The 19,310-nt window shown below is 41.2% G+C and overlaps 1 protein-coding gene across 1 annotated transcript in view; it reads right to left on the bottom strand.

The window, feature by feature from the left end:
- Nucleotides 1-1,364: 1,364 nt before the first annotated feature.
- PANX1 (pannexin 1) overlaps nt 1,365-19,310 on the bottom strand; it is a 38,578-nt gene continuing 20,632 nt past the window's right edge. Inside the window, exons 2-5 of the mRNA XM_034408725.3 lie at nt 15,061-15,200; nt 12,451-12,671; nt 6,526-7,196; nt 1,365-4,559 (exon numbers count right to left, since the gene is read on the bottom strand). Of these exons, the coding sequence (XP_034264616.2) occupies nt 4,471-4,559; nt 6,526-7,196; nt 12,451-12,671; nt 15,061-15,200 (1,121 nt within the window). The 3' untranslated portion in view covers nt 1,365-4,470. The remainder of the gene's footprint in view (nt 4,560-6,525; nt 7,197-12,450; nt 12,672-15,060; nt 15,201-19,310) is intronic.

Genomic DNA, 19,310 nt, shown 5'->3' with positions numbered 1-19,310 from the left:
GCGCTACCATCTCAGAAGGCTGGACGTTGCCCAGGATTTGTTCTCACTTCAGCAACAAAAGTGTGATCTGATTATATCGTGTGCACTGAGATTGTGTCCCAATTGGTTGCGAGCAGATCTGTGGCAGAAATGGGTGTTCCTCAGAAGGTCGGTTGTAGCATGGGATTAGTTCATTCATTAATTTAGCCTAGAATGATCTAGCTGTGGTTCTCCAATAATTTCAGACAAAGGCATTTCCATAAATGGGAATATCTGTAGCTCAGGGTTGAAATGAAGGGTCCTTGGTGCTCTCTGAGTTTATTTGTTTTCTTGCAGATGTTTCATTACCCAAACTAGGTAACATCATCAGTGGTAGTAGGGACCAAGCTCAGAGAGCACCAAGGACCCCTCAAAGGCATTTCACAACGTTTGTCTGAATCCTATCAAAGGGGCAAAAAGGGTACCAAGAAAATGTCCTCTTACAAAGAGCTGCCACTCCCTCTGAAAAAGTATTTTTCTCTAGTTGCATGGATTGGGGAATTGAGCCTCCAAACCTCTTAAAGCTTTTACACATTAATATATAGCCATTGTCAATCGAAAGGTCAGAAGTTCAGCGGTTCGAATCCCTAGTGCCGTGTAATGGGGTGAGCTCCCGTTACTTGTCCCAGCTTCTGCCACCCTAGCAGTTTGAAAGCACGTAAAAAATGCAAGGAGAAAAATAGGGACCACCTTTGGTGGGAAGGTAACAGCGTTCCTTGTGCCTTCGGCATTTAGTCATGCCGGCCACATGACCATGGAGACGTCTTCGGACAGGACTGGCTTTTTGGCTTTGAAACGGAGATGAGCACCGCCCCCTAGAGTCGGGAACGACTAGCACATATGTGCGAGGGGAACCTTTACCTTTAGCCATTTCTATACCAAATCTTTCTAATCAACAAAACCAAGATCAAAGTTTCATTTTGTTTTCTTCACAAGCACAGCTATCACAGAAGCGATAGCCAAACAAGAACAGAGTAAGAGCAAAATAAGAACAAAAAGTTGAGGCTGGAGTTTGTTATCTTGTACTGTTCTAGGAAGGGCTGGAAATCAATACCCCCTTTTCTTCTTTCCCCTTGTATTTCACACCTTTTCCTGCCCTTAATTTCCTTTTTTTTTTAATTTTATATTTTATATAACAAAATAAAAATGTTTACAAGCCTCTTAAAGCCAGTTGCTTTATTCTCTCCTTCCCCGTCACGCCCTAATGCTAGTCATCACAGCTCCTTAAAGATTTCTTGCCGATAAGAATTTTCTAAACTCTTGTGCATAATGATTCTAAAATGATCCCAATACAACTCAGTGTGAGCAGCTGGGTCGAGCCAATCAAAATGAAGCATTGAAACATCTTGGTATTAAATAACAATTTTATTACAGCCACACTACATATACAGTTACACTGATTACCACAGTTTTGTTCCCAAGTAATTTCTCACATCTTACACTACGTGGCCGATCATCCTGCAGGTATTCCATGCAAAAGCTACTCTGCAAAAATGAACATAACCGCATCATGCAGGAACAAATACAATGACTTAATGGAACCTTTATCTAGGTCAGAAGTCTTCAAACATGGCAGCTTTAAGACTTGCCGACTTCAACTCCCAGAATTCTCCAGCCAGCTATGCTGGCTGGAGAATTCTGGGAGTTGAAGTCGGCAAGTCTTAAAGCTGCCAAGTTTGAAGACCTCTGATCTAGATCAATCCTGCCAATTGTTGACACTGCCTGTCCAATGTAAACGAAGATTCTCTTTAGGCATCTAAAGCCTTAAGACTTTTAAACAATATATAGGAACTGGAGTCAAATCTGTTTCCCCATGCAAAACTCTTTACAGTTGCTTCCATTTTTATATTACATACGAGAGGAAATGCAAAGACATTGTGCATTTTCCTTGATTTTCTGTTTTTAATTCATATCGCCTCTGAATGCTGTACAACTAGCAGACCTGGTTTTAAACTTATCATAAGACTTCCGTCCAATTCTTATAAAATCGACCGATTTGAAAGGTCTACGAAGAGCCACCAGTAACTCTTTTTTCCAGAATACTTTCTTGAAACTTCACAATTCTTCGAAATCTCTAGTTGCTGGCAGCCTTGATAAAAGACCTCAATTCTTTTGAAGAATTTTGAAATTCTTTGCCATTAATTTCCCACTTGTTCCTGGTAATAGTTACTTGTGAATATTCCTCTTTATGCTGGACTACATCCAAGACGTAATCTACGATTTCAAGCTTAGTTCTTGTGGTTATTTCTGCACAGAAATGTGGAGGTGGCTAAAATTTCGTACCGTTCACATTTAGTTTTGCGCCAGTTATAATTTTCGACATTGTTTCTCTAAGAAGAAATGCAGAAGTAAAAGATGGCGCCTGGTTTGAGAAGATACACAGAGCCTGAGATAATGAACATCTGTAGTTTTCTGTTTGCAGTTCTTCTAAGTTTCCCACGATTTGTCCTTGAATTTGCAATAATATGATAAATTATCTATCATTTGCTGCCTCGTTAGAATGGCAGCCTCCAAGAAAATGGGATATGGATGTTTGGATGATTTTGAAGTTCTTTTGAAGTCTTGTTAAATAATCCACATCACCCATCATCTGCATGGGTGCCTCAGAATTATTCCTCTATTGGAATTCAGTCCTTGGGGTGAAAGAGAAAAAAAATTGCACCCAAACAGAGCCTGAGAAAGTTGGATAAAAACTTTTGAATGCAGAAAGGTGATATTTAAGGCGGTCTTTACAGAATGTGTTGAGATGCACATTGAAGTATCTTTTTCAGAAATGGACAATTTTCTGCATTTTTAAAAAGCTTTTTTCAACACTAAAGAACGTAGATAGTCGAAGAACTTATCCAAAATACCTCAGGTAAGGATCTTGTTCCTGTTTCTAGGCTCTGTCACAGCTCCTTTATATGAGTGGTTGTAATAAAGGAGGAATCGCTTCATTATACAGTATTTATCTGAAAAGAAGATTTGTTTTTGTCCTTAATTTATCTTTAAAATGTTAGCTCATCTTGGAATAGATGAAAATGTAGTAATAGAGCCTTCCTTTTATTATAGAAGGTAGATTGGAGTGTAAGAGACCATCTTAAATTTGGAATCTCCATTTGGCCACATGAGATAATAATACAGAACTGATTTTGAAAATGCTAAGGAGAGTTGCAGCTGATTAGTTGCTCCTGTAAGTTTGCCAAAATAAAAATAAATAAATAAAAAATCACATAGCTGAGTACTTGATCTAGAACTTGGAAAAACACCTGAGAAGATGACACAAGTAAACTATTTCCATCTTGTGAAGAAAAGTGCACTGGTGAATTTATTAAGAATTAAGGAGACTTCGACCTTTGATATATTTCATTCAGGTAAAGACAATATTTTGCTGGTGCATAAATTGGTCTCCATAAGCAATTGAAATAACTTTTTTTTCTAGGTTTACTTGTACAAATCAACCTACATTGTAGAAGAGTTCAAAGTCTTTTTAAGAGTGGAGAGGTATCCAAAGCCTGTTATTTTTCTATTTGTACAGGCTACTCCTCTACATGTCTTGGTCCAAAAGTTTCAAACATTCTCCCACCAGTTCTAGTTGCTTAATATTTTGGTTTTTGTGTATATAACAGTGAAGTACAGCCATGAAGTAGAAAAACCAGGCAGGCAATCTCAAGATAAGATCCAAGGAAGCGTTTCCATTTTTTTCTTGGTATTCTGTTCCACTATCCTGAAGCTACTAATTTTTAAGATAGTTCTATAGCTGGTGGTATTAACAGAATATACCATGTTGCATAGAAACACTGGAATTTCAAAGGTTGTTGATAGTACCATGTCCAGCTCCTGACAACAACAGGATTAATGAGAGGGATAATAGGCGTTCATCTACTTGTAGATAGTCACCAACTCTCCATCTCTGAACTGTAAAAATCTCATGGAAGACAGGCACAAGTGAGAGGTATAACTGATACTTTAGCCACAGAACTACTTGTAAAGAACCTTGTTTGCTTCCATAGTTTTATTCAAAGTGGTATAGACCAAAGAATATAATACTTCACTTACTTACATGATGAGTATTTGTGATATCACTATTACGTTGCCAACTGTTGTATTGATTATTGTTCTGGGCACTCTGTTATGGCTGAAGATACTGAATAATATGAAACTGATGTCTACACATCTATGGAACCAATCTGAAATATTCTCTTTCTTTTCTTTCAAATTCAGTACTTCAGCCTTCCCTCCCTAATGAGAATTGACATCGTTCACCTCATCAGTGTCTCTCTAGGCATACTATTCATGTAAACTGTAGACATGTAAACACAGACAGCTCAATTATTTTCAAACAAGTATTTGCCTTTCTGTCCCAGGTCCTTGTAAACAGTGGGTAGGCAATCATGTGATGTAATAGAGATGACTTTATGCCTCAGCTGTTCGAAATGGCTTTCAGCACCTATCAACCACAGGCTGAATCCATCAACAAGAAGAATCTAGAAGTCTCTGGCGAATCTTGCCGTCTTTACTTGTTCCTTCAGTATCATCAGGCAATTTTGGCTCATTCAGATCTGTGGAAAGGCCAGAAAGAAACTTGTTATATCCTTTTAATTAAAGCACTTCCATAGAGTAATCTGCTTTTATTTTATTTCATGGCTCTATAAGCACGACTAAAGAAAATTAAGTCTAGGCTGAGATGTAATAACCAATCCTGGAATATATATGACTTGAGAGAGAAAGGATGGGTGATTAAGACCAATATTAAGGCTGTTTTTTTTTAAATGCCAGACATTTAACCAGGTAAGTCTAAATTATAGTGATATAAACCAGAATGATATCTTTAAGATGTGTAGGCAGGCTGCCTGGAGACTTCTGGTAGTTGAAGTCCACATATCTAAAAGTTGCCAAGTTTGAAAGACACCAATGTCAATCAATTCAGTCAATTAAATTAAGATCCATTGATTTCAGGAAGTCTATTAGAAGTGTTGCTATGCCTGACTTAAACCCATAGGGTCACTTTTAAACTCAGCTGGGTTTGCTTTCACAGATGGTACAAAATATGTTTTGATTTGGATTTTTATACATATTTTATATCGTTTGTGCTTCTCCCAAGACCACTGTATTCAATATGAATGAATGGTTAAGGCTGTTAAAAAATAACACCCTTTTTTAAAATGCCAGCTAGTTTTTTAATGAAACATGCATCATTTGAAACCAGATTGGGAACCTGTCGTGAGAACTAATTTGATCAGGAAAAGTTTATAATATACAATCATCATATATGTGTTTTAATAAATAATCTGAAAAGTGTCAATACGATTACAGACTTAAATTAGATTTATCAATATGAAAGCAGCAGAATTGTTTTGATATTTAAAAAAGTGATCTTATGGTATAAGAAAACCAATATTTTAAAGCAAAATTTCAATAAGCCATTTTTATTTTCTACTGTCTTGGCATTACATGAAAAGATAGCCTATATTTGGTGTTATTGTTAGTAAATGAAATATTATGTATTCTGAAGTCAGTATATTAGTGGATGCTATTTATAGGTATTTGTCTCTTCTCCCTTTTATCTATTTTTCTGTCTGCCTGTGCATCTGCTACCTGCCTATAATATTCTAATGCATCATTCAAATAAAAACATGTCCTTATTAAACTTCAGACTAAAATTGGGGTTAATACAATTGAGATTATTAAAACAACGCCTAGGAAATTTTATTATTACTAATGTCTCTATGCCCCTTCAATAATGTGAGTGAACACAAACAACTACATGCTTGATCCAAAGCTTTAAATCCCAAACATTCCCATAAACAATATTAACAAATAAGTCATTCTTCTGCAAATCTGCTATGACACAATGCTGTTGTGATAGTTCTATTCCCAGTATAATATTTTAATGTTTGCGAACGTGTAGTAGAGTATTAGCAAATTACAACCTGCCTCAGCGACAGCAAACCTTTTGGTCTCAGCGTGCGAAAATTTGGAAAATGTCTAACTAGACTCTGCTGACATCTCATCCTCTTCCCACCAGACCACAAACAAAAGAGAAACAATTCTTTATCTAACTCCGTGATGGTGAACCTGTGGCACGCAGAGCCCTATCTGCAGTCACGCGAGCTGCCGCCCCAGCTCAGCTCTGCCACGCATTCCCACACCCCTCCCACCGGCCAGCTGGTTTTTGAGTCTCTGCCGCGCATGCGCGGGGGGCAGGGCGCATGCAGGAGTCAAAAGTGCATACGCACGAGTGTCGTTCACAGGGTGTTGTGCGCGTATGCGCAGGGGTGGAGTACACATGGGGACGTGCACGCATTGCATTATGGGTGTACGCACACGCTTTCGACACCAAAAAGGTTAGCCATCACTGATCTAACTCCTCTCCCCAATCTAGGATACCCTGAACAGCAGCCCTTGGTATCACGTGTTGGTAATTGCTAATGTGTCACCAAAATGTCAATGTGGGTCGTAGGTACACCACCACTGAGTTACCTAAACGAAAGGAAAAAAAATAAAAGCAGAGGAAGATAGTGTTACCTTTCAATTCTGCCGCATCATTGGACATTTCAACTTCTGCTTTTTTCCTATTCTCCTTGTGGGTGGTGTTTGGCTTGGCATCCATGGCGTCCATTTTAATCGAGCCAAGGTTCCTCAGGAGCTGCATGGCATCAAACCTCTCCCCGCTGCCTTTGAGGCTCTCCAGGACTTTGAGGCACTTGTAAGATTTCAGCTCGCTCACGTTTTCCTCCAGGAAAAGCAGGTAGAGGCTCATGTCGTTGTAGTGTTTCGCTTTGACTTTGAGAACGTCAAATGTCGGCAGAAGCTCGTAGACCTGAAGGATGTCCGAGCTCTGCCTGAGAGGGACGAAGAAGGCATAGATCACCAACGGTGTGATCAGCACGTAGACGATGAAATTGATATAACTCAGCAGCTGGAAGACACCGACGGCAATCATTTTGCACTGAAATCGTTCTGGAATGTTCGTGTCATTTTTTAGTATCCCAGTTTTGACGTTGCAAATGAATTCATCGGTCAGGGAGGAAAGACTGATATAGTATCCCAGGAAGAGGCAAGCAAAGAGGATAATGATTAAAGTTAGCAAACGGCAAAAAATGTATTTGATGATTAAGTTCTTGGAGCCCTTCTTCGTCTTCAGATATTGTTCCACAATAGGGTATTTAAAGTGGCTGTCGGAGATCTCCCATAAACTGGAAAAAAAAAAAGCCAATTTCCAGGAATGTTATATCAGGATTTCACTTGCTTTAGAAATTTCTTAGTATCCAATACCTCAACATTCCCAGGTTCCTGTTTTCATCTCCCTCCTGTTTCAATGTATTTTTCAACACTTCAAAATAAATTAAAGTTGAGAATAATTAGCAATTCTCCAAAATTTAATTATGATTAAAACAATACAAGTAGGCCCCAACATACGACCGTCATGGAACCAGCCCATTATGGTTGTGTGCTGCAATGGTTATCAAATGGATCGATCATGGGACCGACCTGATTTTATGTCCTTTTTGCAGTAGTCATAAAACGAATACGGCAGTTGTTAAATTAATGACATGGCAGTTAAGTGAACCCACTGTCCACTATGGCATGGTTTTGCACACCACAATACAAAATAGATGTTGAGGCTCTGGAAACAGTGCAGAGAAGAGCAACAAAAATGATTAGTGGGCTGAAGGCTAAAATGGATGAAGAACGGTTACAGGAACTGGGCTTGTCTAGTCTAATGAAAATAAGGAATAGGAGGGACATGATAGCAGAACTCCAATATTTGAGGGGCTCCTGCAAAGATGTGAGGTGTCTGTGTCAAACTATTTTCCAAAGCACCTGAAGGCAACACAAGAAGCAATGGTTGAAAACTAACCAAAGAGAGAAGCAACCTAGAACCCAGGAGAAATTTCCTAAGGGTGAGAGCAATTAACCAATGGAATAACTTGCCTTCAGAAATGGCAGGTGCTCCATCACTGAAGGCTTTCAAAAAGAGACTGGACAACCATTTGTCTGAAATTATATAGGGTCTCCTGACTGAGCAGTGGGTTGGACTAGAAGACCTCGGAGGTCCCTTCCAACTCTATTATTCTATGTTCGATAAATAGAGATCCTGTGACTGTGGGATGCAACAAACAGCTGTAAATGTTACCATTTTGCTGAGTCTCCCAAAAGTAATCATGTGATTAAGGGTGGGCCAATATTGGGACATAACTCCCCTGTTTCGGATAGGTCACAACTTTGAGGTCTTATCGGTAATTGAATGTAAAAGAAAATGCTCAGAAGAACGCTTCTATACTATTGTATAGGTCAGTGTTGGTGAAGCTTTTCGGCACCAAGTGCCAAAACGGGAGTGCGCGCAGGGGCACACATGCAAGAAACCGGAAGAGCAGCTGCCTGGCGCGCATGCGCATATCAGAAAGATGATCTTCCGGTTTCTGGTGCGCATGCATGCACAAAAATCAGCTGCCCGGTGAGCATGCACATCCCAGAAACTGGAAGAGCAGCTGCCAGGTGCACATGCGCACGCCGGGAAGATGATCTTCTGGTTTTCAGCGCGTGCATGTGCACCGGCCATCTGGTTTTCCGGTTTCTGGCATGCATGCATGTGCGAAGACCAGCTGGCCGGTGTGCATGTGTGCGCTGGAAACCAGAAGATCATCTTCCCGGTATGCGCATGTGCACCGGGCAGCTGCTCTTCCAATTTCCGGCACTCCTGTGTGAGTGAAGACCAGCTGGCTGGCACTCTGGAACCCGGAAAAGCAACAGGGGATGGCTCGCGTGCCCAGAGAGATGGCTCTGTGTGCCACTTCCGGCATGCGTGCCATAGGTTCATTATCATGGCAGTGGTGAAATCCAAATATTTTACTACCGGTTTTGTGGGCGTGGCTTGATGGGTGTGGCATGGCTAGGTGGGCGTGGCAGGGGAAGGATACTGCAAAATCTCCATTCCCACCCCACTCCAGGGGAAGGATATTGCAAAATCTTCATTCCCACCCCACTCTGGGGCTAGCCAGAGGTGGTATTTGCCAGTTCTCTGAACTACTCAAAATTTCCGCTGCCGGTTCTCCAAACTACTTAAAATTTCTGCTACCAGTTCTCCAGAACCTGTCAGAACCTGCTGGATTTCACCCCTGCATCATGGGTATATGTAGTCCTCGACTTACAACTATTCATTTAGTGACTGTTCAAAATTACATTGGCACTGAAAAAGTGACTTATGACCATTTTTCATATCTCCAACTCCAACTGTTGGTGCATCTTCGTGTTCACATGATCAAAATTCAGACCCTCGGCAAAACTGGCATATATTTATAATGGTTGCAGAGTCCCAGGGACATGTGGCAAAACAAAGTAAATGGGGAAGCCAGATTCACTTTGTGGTCACTCAGTTGTGGTTGTAAGTCGAAGACTACCTGTATAGTACAGGACTGGTTTCAAATCAAAAGACACAGCAACATCAGTTTAATTGAACCTCTGGATAAACAAATATGTTTCATTTGTGTGAATCTGCCATGGCACACCCATGACAGTTTCATGCCATCTGAAATTCCAACTCATTATGATGACTTACACTTTTAATAGAGAGTGCTTATAATGAGGACTACTCAGAAATAGTTAACATTCTGCTGTAAGCTGCCTTGGGTTTAATTTGATTAAGTGACAGAACATTAATCACTCCTTATCCTCACCTGTAGATATCCTCCAAATCAGTGTTTCTCAATCTTGGTAGCTTGAAGATGGGTGGACTTCAACTCCCAGAATCCCCCAGCCAGCAGTGCTGGCTGGGGGATTCTGGGACTTGAAGTCCACTCATCTTCAAGCTTCCAAGGTTGAGAAACACTGCTCCAAATGAATAGGGAGGGGTGTTTTGAAAAGGAAGATTAAACATGAATATTCATCAAATACACAATGAACAGCCATTGCCCATTAGGGAATTAACTGAAGTAAATGCACAGAAGTCACACTGAGGCAGCGTTTGTCATCCTTGGCAAGCTTAAGATGGGTGGACTTCACCTCCAACCCAGCCATGTTAAAGTCCACCTATCTTAAACTTGCCAAGGTTGAGCAACGCTGCTCTAAGTTTTCTACTTCATATCTAAAGTCAACTTTCGAAATGACTCTAGCTGAAGCCATATTTTTCTTGCTTCGTTTCTTAGTTGCCACACTTATAGCGGGGTGAGGGGGGCTTATGGAATGTAGGATGTTTTCCTCCAAGGTTCCAGACATAACAATGATAAGGCTCTTGAGAACCAAGGTCAACTGAACGTGCCCTAGCAAGGGCAGGAGGGAGTGCTGAGAAGTTCATCACCTGCTTGGTTGGCTAACGTGACTTGTGACACAAAGGGGATGAATAGTATCTATTCTTTCATTATACCAAAAACGTGGGAATTATTCACTGTTGGTGTCACCTTTGACCGTGCTGATATAACCAATAAACTGGATTTTTGAGGAGGCCAAGTCCTCAGAGTCTTGAATTGGTTGGGAGCGTTACTCGGAACCATGAAACATTAAACTGAATAATTCCATGTTTTTGGTATAATTAGCAAGACAACATGCTGACTCCAATGCCAAAATCTATGAACTGATGTCCACTTCCTTTGTAGGGCAGAGGGGTCAGTTTGATGTGGCCAAACAGTTGCACTTCCTTAAAAAGGGAATGTGGTGGACTTGTTTTGTTTTGAGGGCTACAGGTGGCAAGACTGCTGACATCACTACAGTGGGTGGGTGGGCTTAGCATTGGGGGACGGACGGACAATTATAAGGTTTAAAGTAGCAACCAAAGAGTTGGAAGTCGTAGGATAAATTTGTTTGATGTGGGAGAAGAGGCTAGTGGGAACAACCGGTATTAAAACCCATTGTAAGACTCAAGGTGTTCGTTTTCTCCTTGAAATCCCTAAAAGTCCACCAACAAACTTTTTTTAAAAACCTACCACATGACCACATGATGTCAGACCTGGAAGCCATCTTTCTACTTTTGTGCCTTCAGGCTTCAGGCCTGCCACTTTCTACTGTGGGAAAATGGGAGGGGGAATTGTATAGAGTGAAGAAGATATGTAGTCAAAATAGAATTCTTTTAGAAAGTCAAGGCCATTGTGCCCTCCAGCTGTGCTGAGAAGACTGGGGAAGTATCTTCTGTTCCGGAGAGTACACGATTGGTTCATGTGATGGACATGTGGGTGAGGGGCAAGGACTTGAACTTTCTCTTGGGCGAGGAAAACCTGGAAGCTTTCAGATTCGGGTTTTCCCAGATGTGCCAATATGACATCTCTATTAAAAGTTAGCTTTGAGGAACTTCAAGCCTCCAAGTTTGATTTCGTTGGGGATGGTACTTGGAACCCTGACACATGAGATGAATAAAAGAAGAATTAAATGTATTCAATTCTTTAATTTAATTTAATGTAGCACAGATATGTAAATAGCAAGCTAAATATAAATAAGGGAATATTAGATATATGATTAACAAATGCAAGATGCAGTATGATAAACCAAATTGAAGCTGTAGTATGATGATATGTAATGTTATTTAGAAACTGTAGACATATGGGGGTTGAATCAACCTCAGTCGTATGTATGTGATTGTGTTTCGTTATAGTCTTTATTCTGTTTTATGTTTCTAATTTATAATAAAATTTTATTTAAAAAAAAAAGAATTAAAAAAAGACACTTCAACCGAAGTCCCACAGAGGATGTTGCCTAGCCTGGTGATGAAAAGTTTGGAAGCTAAACAGCAAGCCTGGAGAACAAACCACCATCAACACTGAAAACGTTAATCTACCATCTCCTGGCTGTTCTGAGAGGGATATATAAAGGGATGTCCATGACTCCACATTTCCCATCATTATGACAGGACAACGTGGTCTTTGAGGTGATGGCACAAGAGGTGCCACCCAAGACAGCCATGATGGGGTCAGACACAAAGCTTCTAGATCAGTGTTTCCTAACCTTAGCTGTTTTGAGAAGGTGTGGGAGTCAGGGTCAGCATCAAGGCAACCTGAGAGCTCCGAGGGGGAAGAGGGAATGGAGCTGGCACAGAGAGAGACAGAGGTGAAGCCTGGGCCATCTGCCAGCCCTCAGATGGAGAGTCAACAGCCTCCAGGTCTGGAGGTGGCTGATGAGGAAGAGGAGGAACAGCTGCGTCCAGTGCCTGATGCACGAATGTGCAGAAGGCAGAGAGAGGAGAGCAGTGGAAAGCCTTGGGCCGTGTGGATTTCAACTCCCAGAATACCTCAGCAAACACTATTCTAGATGATGCAGGATGTCCAAAATTTATCCAGTTCTTCCAAAAAAAAATCTTACTTCCCTTGTCGGGCTAGTGGAAGACCTACTCAGCTCCTTCACCATCCTTGAAGCAAAAGTTCAACCAGGCTGTGTGATGATAAGCTTGTCCTCCAGCAGAGGAGAACACGGTGGGCAAAGAAAGGTAAATCTGAAGAAAACTGAAAAAGCAGATAGAGACGTTACCTCTGTGCAATATTTTCAATGGCAGGCGGGGAGCTGGCTGCGTCTCTGGCATCGCAGTTCCGGCAACTGTTGGCAGCTTTGATGGCTCGGTTGTAAGCCTTGTCAAGTTCTTCCAAGATAAATTTCAGATCCGAAGAAAGGTGGGGCGCTGCGGTGAAACGCCAAAAGAGCCACGGCAGGTAAAGCAAGATGGCAAGCAGCAGAAGGATGTACGGGAAAAACTGAAGGAGAAAAATCAGGAGAAAGAACCTTCAACCAGGACTCAAATTCAGGCTGGCACAAATCAAGGAATTTTATTGTGGTCATTCACCAGCAGATCAGACAAGAAACTCCAAATGCTCTGACATCTTACAGGTGGGGAATATATGCACTGTCTATGATTTGGGTTAGACCTCCTGGCTAAGAATTCTGGGTTCTGTAGTCCCATATGTAAACAACGGCAGTTTATGGGACTACAGAGAGTCATTGACTTACGACCAAAAGGGAGCCTGTCCATTATGGTCATAAGTCATGATGGTTGTAAAGCAGGTAACCCGCATGAGTGACCCCATTTTACCACCTTTTTTTTGCAGGGGCCATTAAAAAAATAGTTGCGGTCATTAAGCAAATACACGGTTATTAATCAAACCGTTAATACCAGTAGTCTTCAATTTACGACCCCAACGGAGACCAAAATTTGTTGTGAAGTGAGACATTTGTTAAGTGAATTGGCCTCACTTTACAACTTTTCTTGTGACACTTGTTAAGTGACTCACTGCAGTTGTTAAATTAGGAATACAGTGGTTAAGTAAATCTGGCTTTCCCATGGACTTTCCTCATCAGAGGTTCACATAATCCCTGCACACCGCAACAGTCATAAATATGAACCCAGTTGCCAAGCATCTGAATTTTAATCACACTATCAAAAAGTCGTACTGTGGAACTACAAAGGTCGTAACTGTGAAAAACAGTAATAAGCCACATTTTTCAGTGCTGTTGTAACTTTGAACAGTCACTAAATGAACTGTTGTAAGTCGAGGACTACTTGTATAAGGTGCTTTTGCCAAAATCCAGAAGTAAATGCTGGATTTGGGCCAAAATGTCATAAATTGTGATTATGTGACTGCAGGATGCGGCAAACAGCCATGAATGCAGGTCAACTGCCGAGCACCCGAAATGGGGTCGTGTGACTGTAGGGTAGGGAGGGTGAGGCCATCGGAACTTCAGGGTCCTAAGTACATTTTGGGGGAATCCATCCTAACTTTGAATGGTTTGTTATGCGATTGGTCATAAGTGAAGGACTATGTGTAAGTATCAAGTCAATATAATGTGGTTAGTTTTTAGAGGCGAAGCTTATAGTTAGTATGTATTAAAAAGTATGTTATCTCTTAGGAACTTGGAATCTTGCCACTTATGCAACTTGGCATCCTGTGTATATAATTCATTTTCATTTTCTCTAGAAAGACAATGAATTATAGGAGTTGCAGTCTAATGCATCTAGAATTGCTAGATAGACATATTTCAAGGTAAGCATTAATATTGATTTTACATTTTGTTAGATCTTTATCTTGCCCTGCATCAGGAACAAAAGCTGGTGTTAAATAACACTCCCTTCTTCTCTCCTTCTAGTCTGCATTGAATATTTGTTTCACAGTCCTCAGCAATCTTGAGTGGATGTGATTCAGGAAAGTAACTTTAAATATTTATATGTAAAGAGCTGAAACATCTTCTGGATCAGGGAGCTTTGTTTACAGTCATTTGTGCTTTACTCTAGGTTGGACTGCTAAAGTGCATTCTACATGGGGCTACCTTTGAAGGCATTCAGAAATGATAACTGTCTAGACCAGGGGTCTCCAACCTTGGCAACTTTAAGACTTGTGGACTTTAAACTCCTAAAGTTTGAAAGTTGAAGTCCACAAATCTTAAAGTTGCCAAGGTTGGAGACCCCTGGTCTAGAATGCAGATGGCTGAGTAATCATGGGTTCTCCTTGTTGCAACCACATAACACTGCTACTTTGGGAGCTACACTGGTCAATAGCCAGCTTCTGGGTATAATTCAAATATGAGAGCTAGCATTTTTAAAGTGCACGAGTGAGGCCACCCTTGGAATGCTGCATGCAGTTCTGATCATCAAGATACAAAACAGACAATGATCCCCTGGAAAGTGTGCAGGGAAGAGACACCAAGATGATTAGGGGACTGGAGGCTAAAACATATGAAGAAAGGTTATAGGAACTGGGCATGGCTAGTCTAATGAAGAGAAGGACCAGGAGAGACACGATAGCAGTTTTTTTTTAATTCTGTTTTGTTTTCATCCAAGGAGGTAGTACTGTGCACTGCACATAGTTAGTTATGACTCAGCAGCCTATATGTGCCTCAGAATAAATAAAAATGTTTCAAATAAAATTTAACACCACCATTTGTAAATTAAAAGGGCTCATTTCATCAGAACATATGGGCCAAGGGTTTACATAACTTCAAGATGTGTGGACTTCAACTCTCCGAATTCCGTAACCAGCACAAAATAGAGAGTGTTTGTATCCTTAGCCTTCTCAGAATTGGGTTTAAAATAAGGAGGAGAGAGAAAAAGAGAGAGAGAAATGAAGCAGAGAATTATGTGGTTATTCAAACCTTATGAAGCCACAGGGGGAGATGCCCTGATTCACTCTGAGACAGCTGCTTCTGTTGAACTGCAGCCCAGCAATAGGAATCCACGTATGCAGCCTGACGCCAAGAAAAAGCACTTGGAGAAAAACAGCTCATCTGGGTACCTAAGAATCAAAGCAGGAGGCATTGCCAAAAAAGGGTTACCAAAGACAGAAGAAATATTGAGAATAATGCATACCGTGTTTCCCCGAAAATAAGACCCTGCCTTATATTTTTTTGAACCCCGAAATAAGTGCTTGGCCTTGTTTTTGGGGAGATCTTATTATGGAGCAAGATGGGGCTTCTCTTGCCGTCTTACCTGATTTCCAGCTCTGTCTCCCTAATCCTAACCAGAGGAAATGGTAGGGACCAGCTGTGCATGCGTTTAAATATTTTTGGGCGGGGCTTATTTTTGGGGGGGGCTTATTTTAGCGCATGCGCTCAAAAGCCTGATTGGGCTTATTATCAGGGATGTCTTATTTTCAGGGAAACAGGGTAGATGCAATAGAATCAAATAGAGCCATTTTCTGCAGATATTATGGGCACATCAGAATGCAGGATGTGTTCTTTTGCACCTACAAGCTATTTTTTATTCTGGGTAGAGAATTCAATGCCACGGAAGACCCAAAGGTGCTTTTTCTGGAGGCAACTGGACTTTCTTGTTTTTTTCTTTGAAGACGTTTTGCTTCTCATCCCAGAAGCTTCTTCAGCTCTGGGATGGGTGGTGGGGAATGGAAGGATTTATATTTCTTGCAGACAGCTGGTCATTTGCATTCTTTTAGAAAGCCGTTGAGGCCACTTGGAGGTTGATCTGTGTCCTCAGGGTCACCTGAGTGGTGCTCCTGGTTTCTGGCCCTGAAAAAGCTTCTTGGATGAGAAGCGAAATGTCTTCAAAGAAAAAAAAAGAAAGTCCAGTTGCCGCCAGAAAAAGCACCTTTGGGACAACCATGACCTGGATGACTGAGAATCTCTACAGGCTTTTATCAAGGGAGGAAAGCAGCATATCCAAAAATATAGAGATGGTCCTCATCTTACAACCGGTTGCTTAGTGAAATTATTCCCCTCCCCCTAAGGCACTTATGACTGGGTTCTGAAGTTCCAAGACCCCATTCATCCACCCCCACGGTCACTGGACTGCTGCGATTTGGGCACCTGGCAACCAACCCAGACTTAAGACTACGTGCAGTGTCCTGTAGTCACATAATAATAATTTATTATTTTGCTGGAAACCAGTATTTACTTTCAGTGTTTAGCCAAAAATAAAAAAGGTATCTAGAAACCAATGGTTTGCTTAACGACTGTGGTGTTTGATTAACGACTCCCACAAAAAAAGGCCGTAAAATTGAGTTGGTCACATGATGACCATCACGACTTATAGCCATGGTGAATAAGCTCCATTAGGGTCATAAATCATGGGATTACTTAGTAAAGGTAGAGGTTCCCCTCGCACATATATGCTAGTCGTTCCCAATTCTAGGGGGCGGTGCTCATCTCCATTACAAAGCTGAAGAGCCAGCACTGTCCGAAGACGTCTCCGTGGTCATGTGGCCGGCATGACTAAACGCCAAAGGCGCACGGAACGCTGTTACCTTCCCACCAAAGTGGTCCCTATTTTTCTACTTGCATTTTTTTATATGCTTTCAAACTGCTAGGTTGGCAGAAGCTGGGACAAGTAACGGGAGCTCACCCCGTTACGTGGTACAAGGGATCAGAACCGCTGAACTGCTGAGCTTTCGATTGACAAGCTCAGCGTCTTAGCCACTGAGCCACTGCGTCCCTTAGGGATTACTTTTATATGAGTAAATAAATAAACTAAGGAGAACTAATAAGGAAGCAATGTAGATTCTATTGGCCCAACAAGGTGAACCAGAGAAACTAATGTCGCATAGATCAGGACTATTTTGATTACAAAAGCTATGCAACTATCTTGCACCCCTGAATGTGCTTCTCCCTCCTTCACTTTACCTCTAATGTGAACTAGGGAGTGGCTTGTCTGAGAGGTTTCCTCACATTATTTTTTTTTGCCTGGGTTCAAGCCTCTCTTATCTGACCATTGCTTTGGTAGTCACTCTTCTTCCTGTCCCTCAAGGCCATTCTCTATGTCCTCTCCAGATTTTTGGACTTCCCTCCTAAGACGTTAATAAGAAACCACAAGGAATCAGCATCACAGCTGCATTACTTAAATCATGTTATATTGTTCTCTATTTTCCCACCATTCAAAGGGAATTCCCAAATCACTAGGAATTATGGAAATTGTAATCTAACAAATCTGGAGATAAGTAAACTCTTACACATTTTTTTGAGTTGGGGTTCCAACTCGAGCCGGGGTCATACAAGAATAAATAAAAATAAGAGCCAGACAGCTGTGAGGAAAGAAGAAATATTTATTCCTAAAAGCAAAACATTTTGTTTTGGGGGGCAGGCTGCAGAGAAATGGGGTACAGTGGCAAACTTTTATAGGGGGAGCTTGTCTGCGGTGTGGAAGTGTCTACATGTTGAGGGGCGTGCATCAGAAGTGGTATTCAGCCGGTTCGTACCGGTTCGTGCGAACTGGTAGCAGAGATCCGCCCCTCCGCCTCCCCGCCCCTCCCGCCCCAGCTCTATGATGTCCTATTTAGGCATGTTTTCGGGGTTGGGCGTATGCGTGAAAGGTGTGCGTGCATGCGAAGCGAGTGTGTGCGCAGTGAACCAGTGGTAAGAATATTGGAAACCCATCGCCGGCGTGCATGTGTGTGTGTATGTGTATGTATTCTTATGAACATACAGTTCTGCTGGGAAAATGTAGTGATAATTTAACTCTATTTATATTTGCAGATTTTGTCTTTTGATATGTGGATTAGGTCTGGGTAACTTATTTGGGGGTTTGAGGAAATTTGTTAATTTGAGTAACTTGGAGACACTAATTCTCAGACCATTGTTAATATTTTAAGGGAAGATGGGAACAGTATAAAGAATAAAATATATTTGGATTTCAAACTTTTCACAGTTTTTCTACCCTTGCTCTCTAACCTGGGCACAAATATTCCTCAGCAATATTGTTTTCCTGACATGTCTTCATAACTTTGCTTTTCTCTCACTGACAGCCTGAAGTCACCATTAGCCATTGCAATTTTATCATTAAGTTTTTATGCTTCTCATTTTTGTTGCGTTCCATCACTGGAGGTTTTTAAGAAGAGATTAGACATCCACTTGTCTGAAATGGTATAATGTTTCCTGCTTAACCAGGGGGTTGGACTAGATGACCTACTACAAGGTCCCTTCCAACTCTGTTAATCTGTATCCGAGTTTACTAGTGTTGGCTGCATCTATATATGCAGATTTGTTTATGTACCAGAGAACTTCCATTTAATGTAAAGATCAAAACCACAGAATCGAAGCCTGTAATTTAAATTGCAGTAAACAGCCAAGGGAGGGAGGAATATCATATATTATTACCGTGAGAAACAAAGAAAGTTTAGAAGATCGTTTGCAAATGTAATTCCAAAGACTGATTCATGAATCACATGAGCTGCCTTGTATTGCAAAGACAACCGTCGTACTATAATCAAACTGGCCATGGATTTGATCATAGACAACAGTAACTTTTTGTCTGAGACCACAGAGGGTTAAAAGAGACCTCGTCAACATGGCATGGACCCAGGGTTCTTTTCTTCCAAAAACTCAGTAGGGTGGAGAAGGGGAAGAGAAGCGGGGAGTGATAGAAATGAGCTACAAAAGCTGTGCTGTCGTTCTAGGCAGCAGTCCAAGAATTAAATATACGAGACGCCAAATGCGCAGAGACTGTCCTGCTCTATTAGGGAGAAGTATGGAGTAGGAAAAACACCACTGCAATCTTGTACATGTAAGGGTGCAGCCTTCAAGATTGCATCTGAGTTGCTACCTAATACGCAGATATAATTTTAGAGCAGTGGTGTGAACTAGCTTAGTAGCTACATTCAGTTCAACTGATGTTTCAAAAGAAGGTGTCCCCTTCTTTTTATTTTTCTGCAACGTGGTTATGTACAACCGTTTTTTTAAATTTAGAACTGCGCTGCAATTCATAACCAGCGATACCATAGACGAAGTGCAGAATAAGTCAACAGAAATAGTTCCTTAATAAAAGGGATTCTAATTGTCCATGAACTTACATATAAGAGCGTTCTATAGCTAAACCCCCGATGTTGTTAAACTAAATACCTCTGTTAAAGAGGCACCCTGGAGAAGAGCTGCAACAGAAAATCTTATTGCATGGGTAG

Source organism: Pantherophis guttatus, chromosome 5 (assembly GCF_059756535.1).
Source record: "Pantherophis guttatus breed Tessera chromosome 5, ASM5975653v1, whole genome shotgun sequence".
Lineage (NCBI taxonomy): Eukaryota > Metazoa > Chordata > Lepidosauria > Squamata > Colubridae > Pantherophis > Pantherophis guttatus.
The sequence above is the reverse complement of the archived record's forward strand: the minus strand, read 5'-3'. Positions and strand labels throughout refer to the sequence as shown.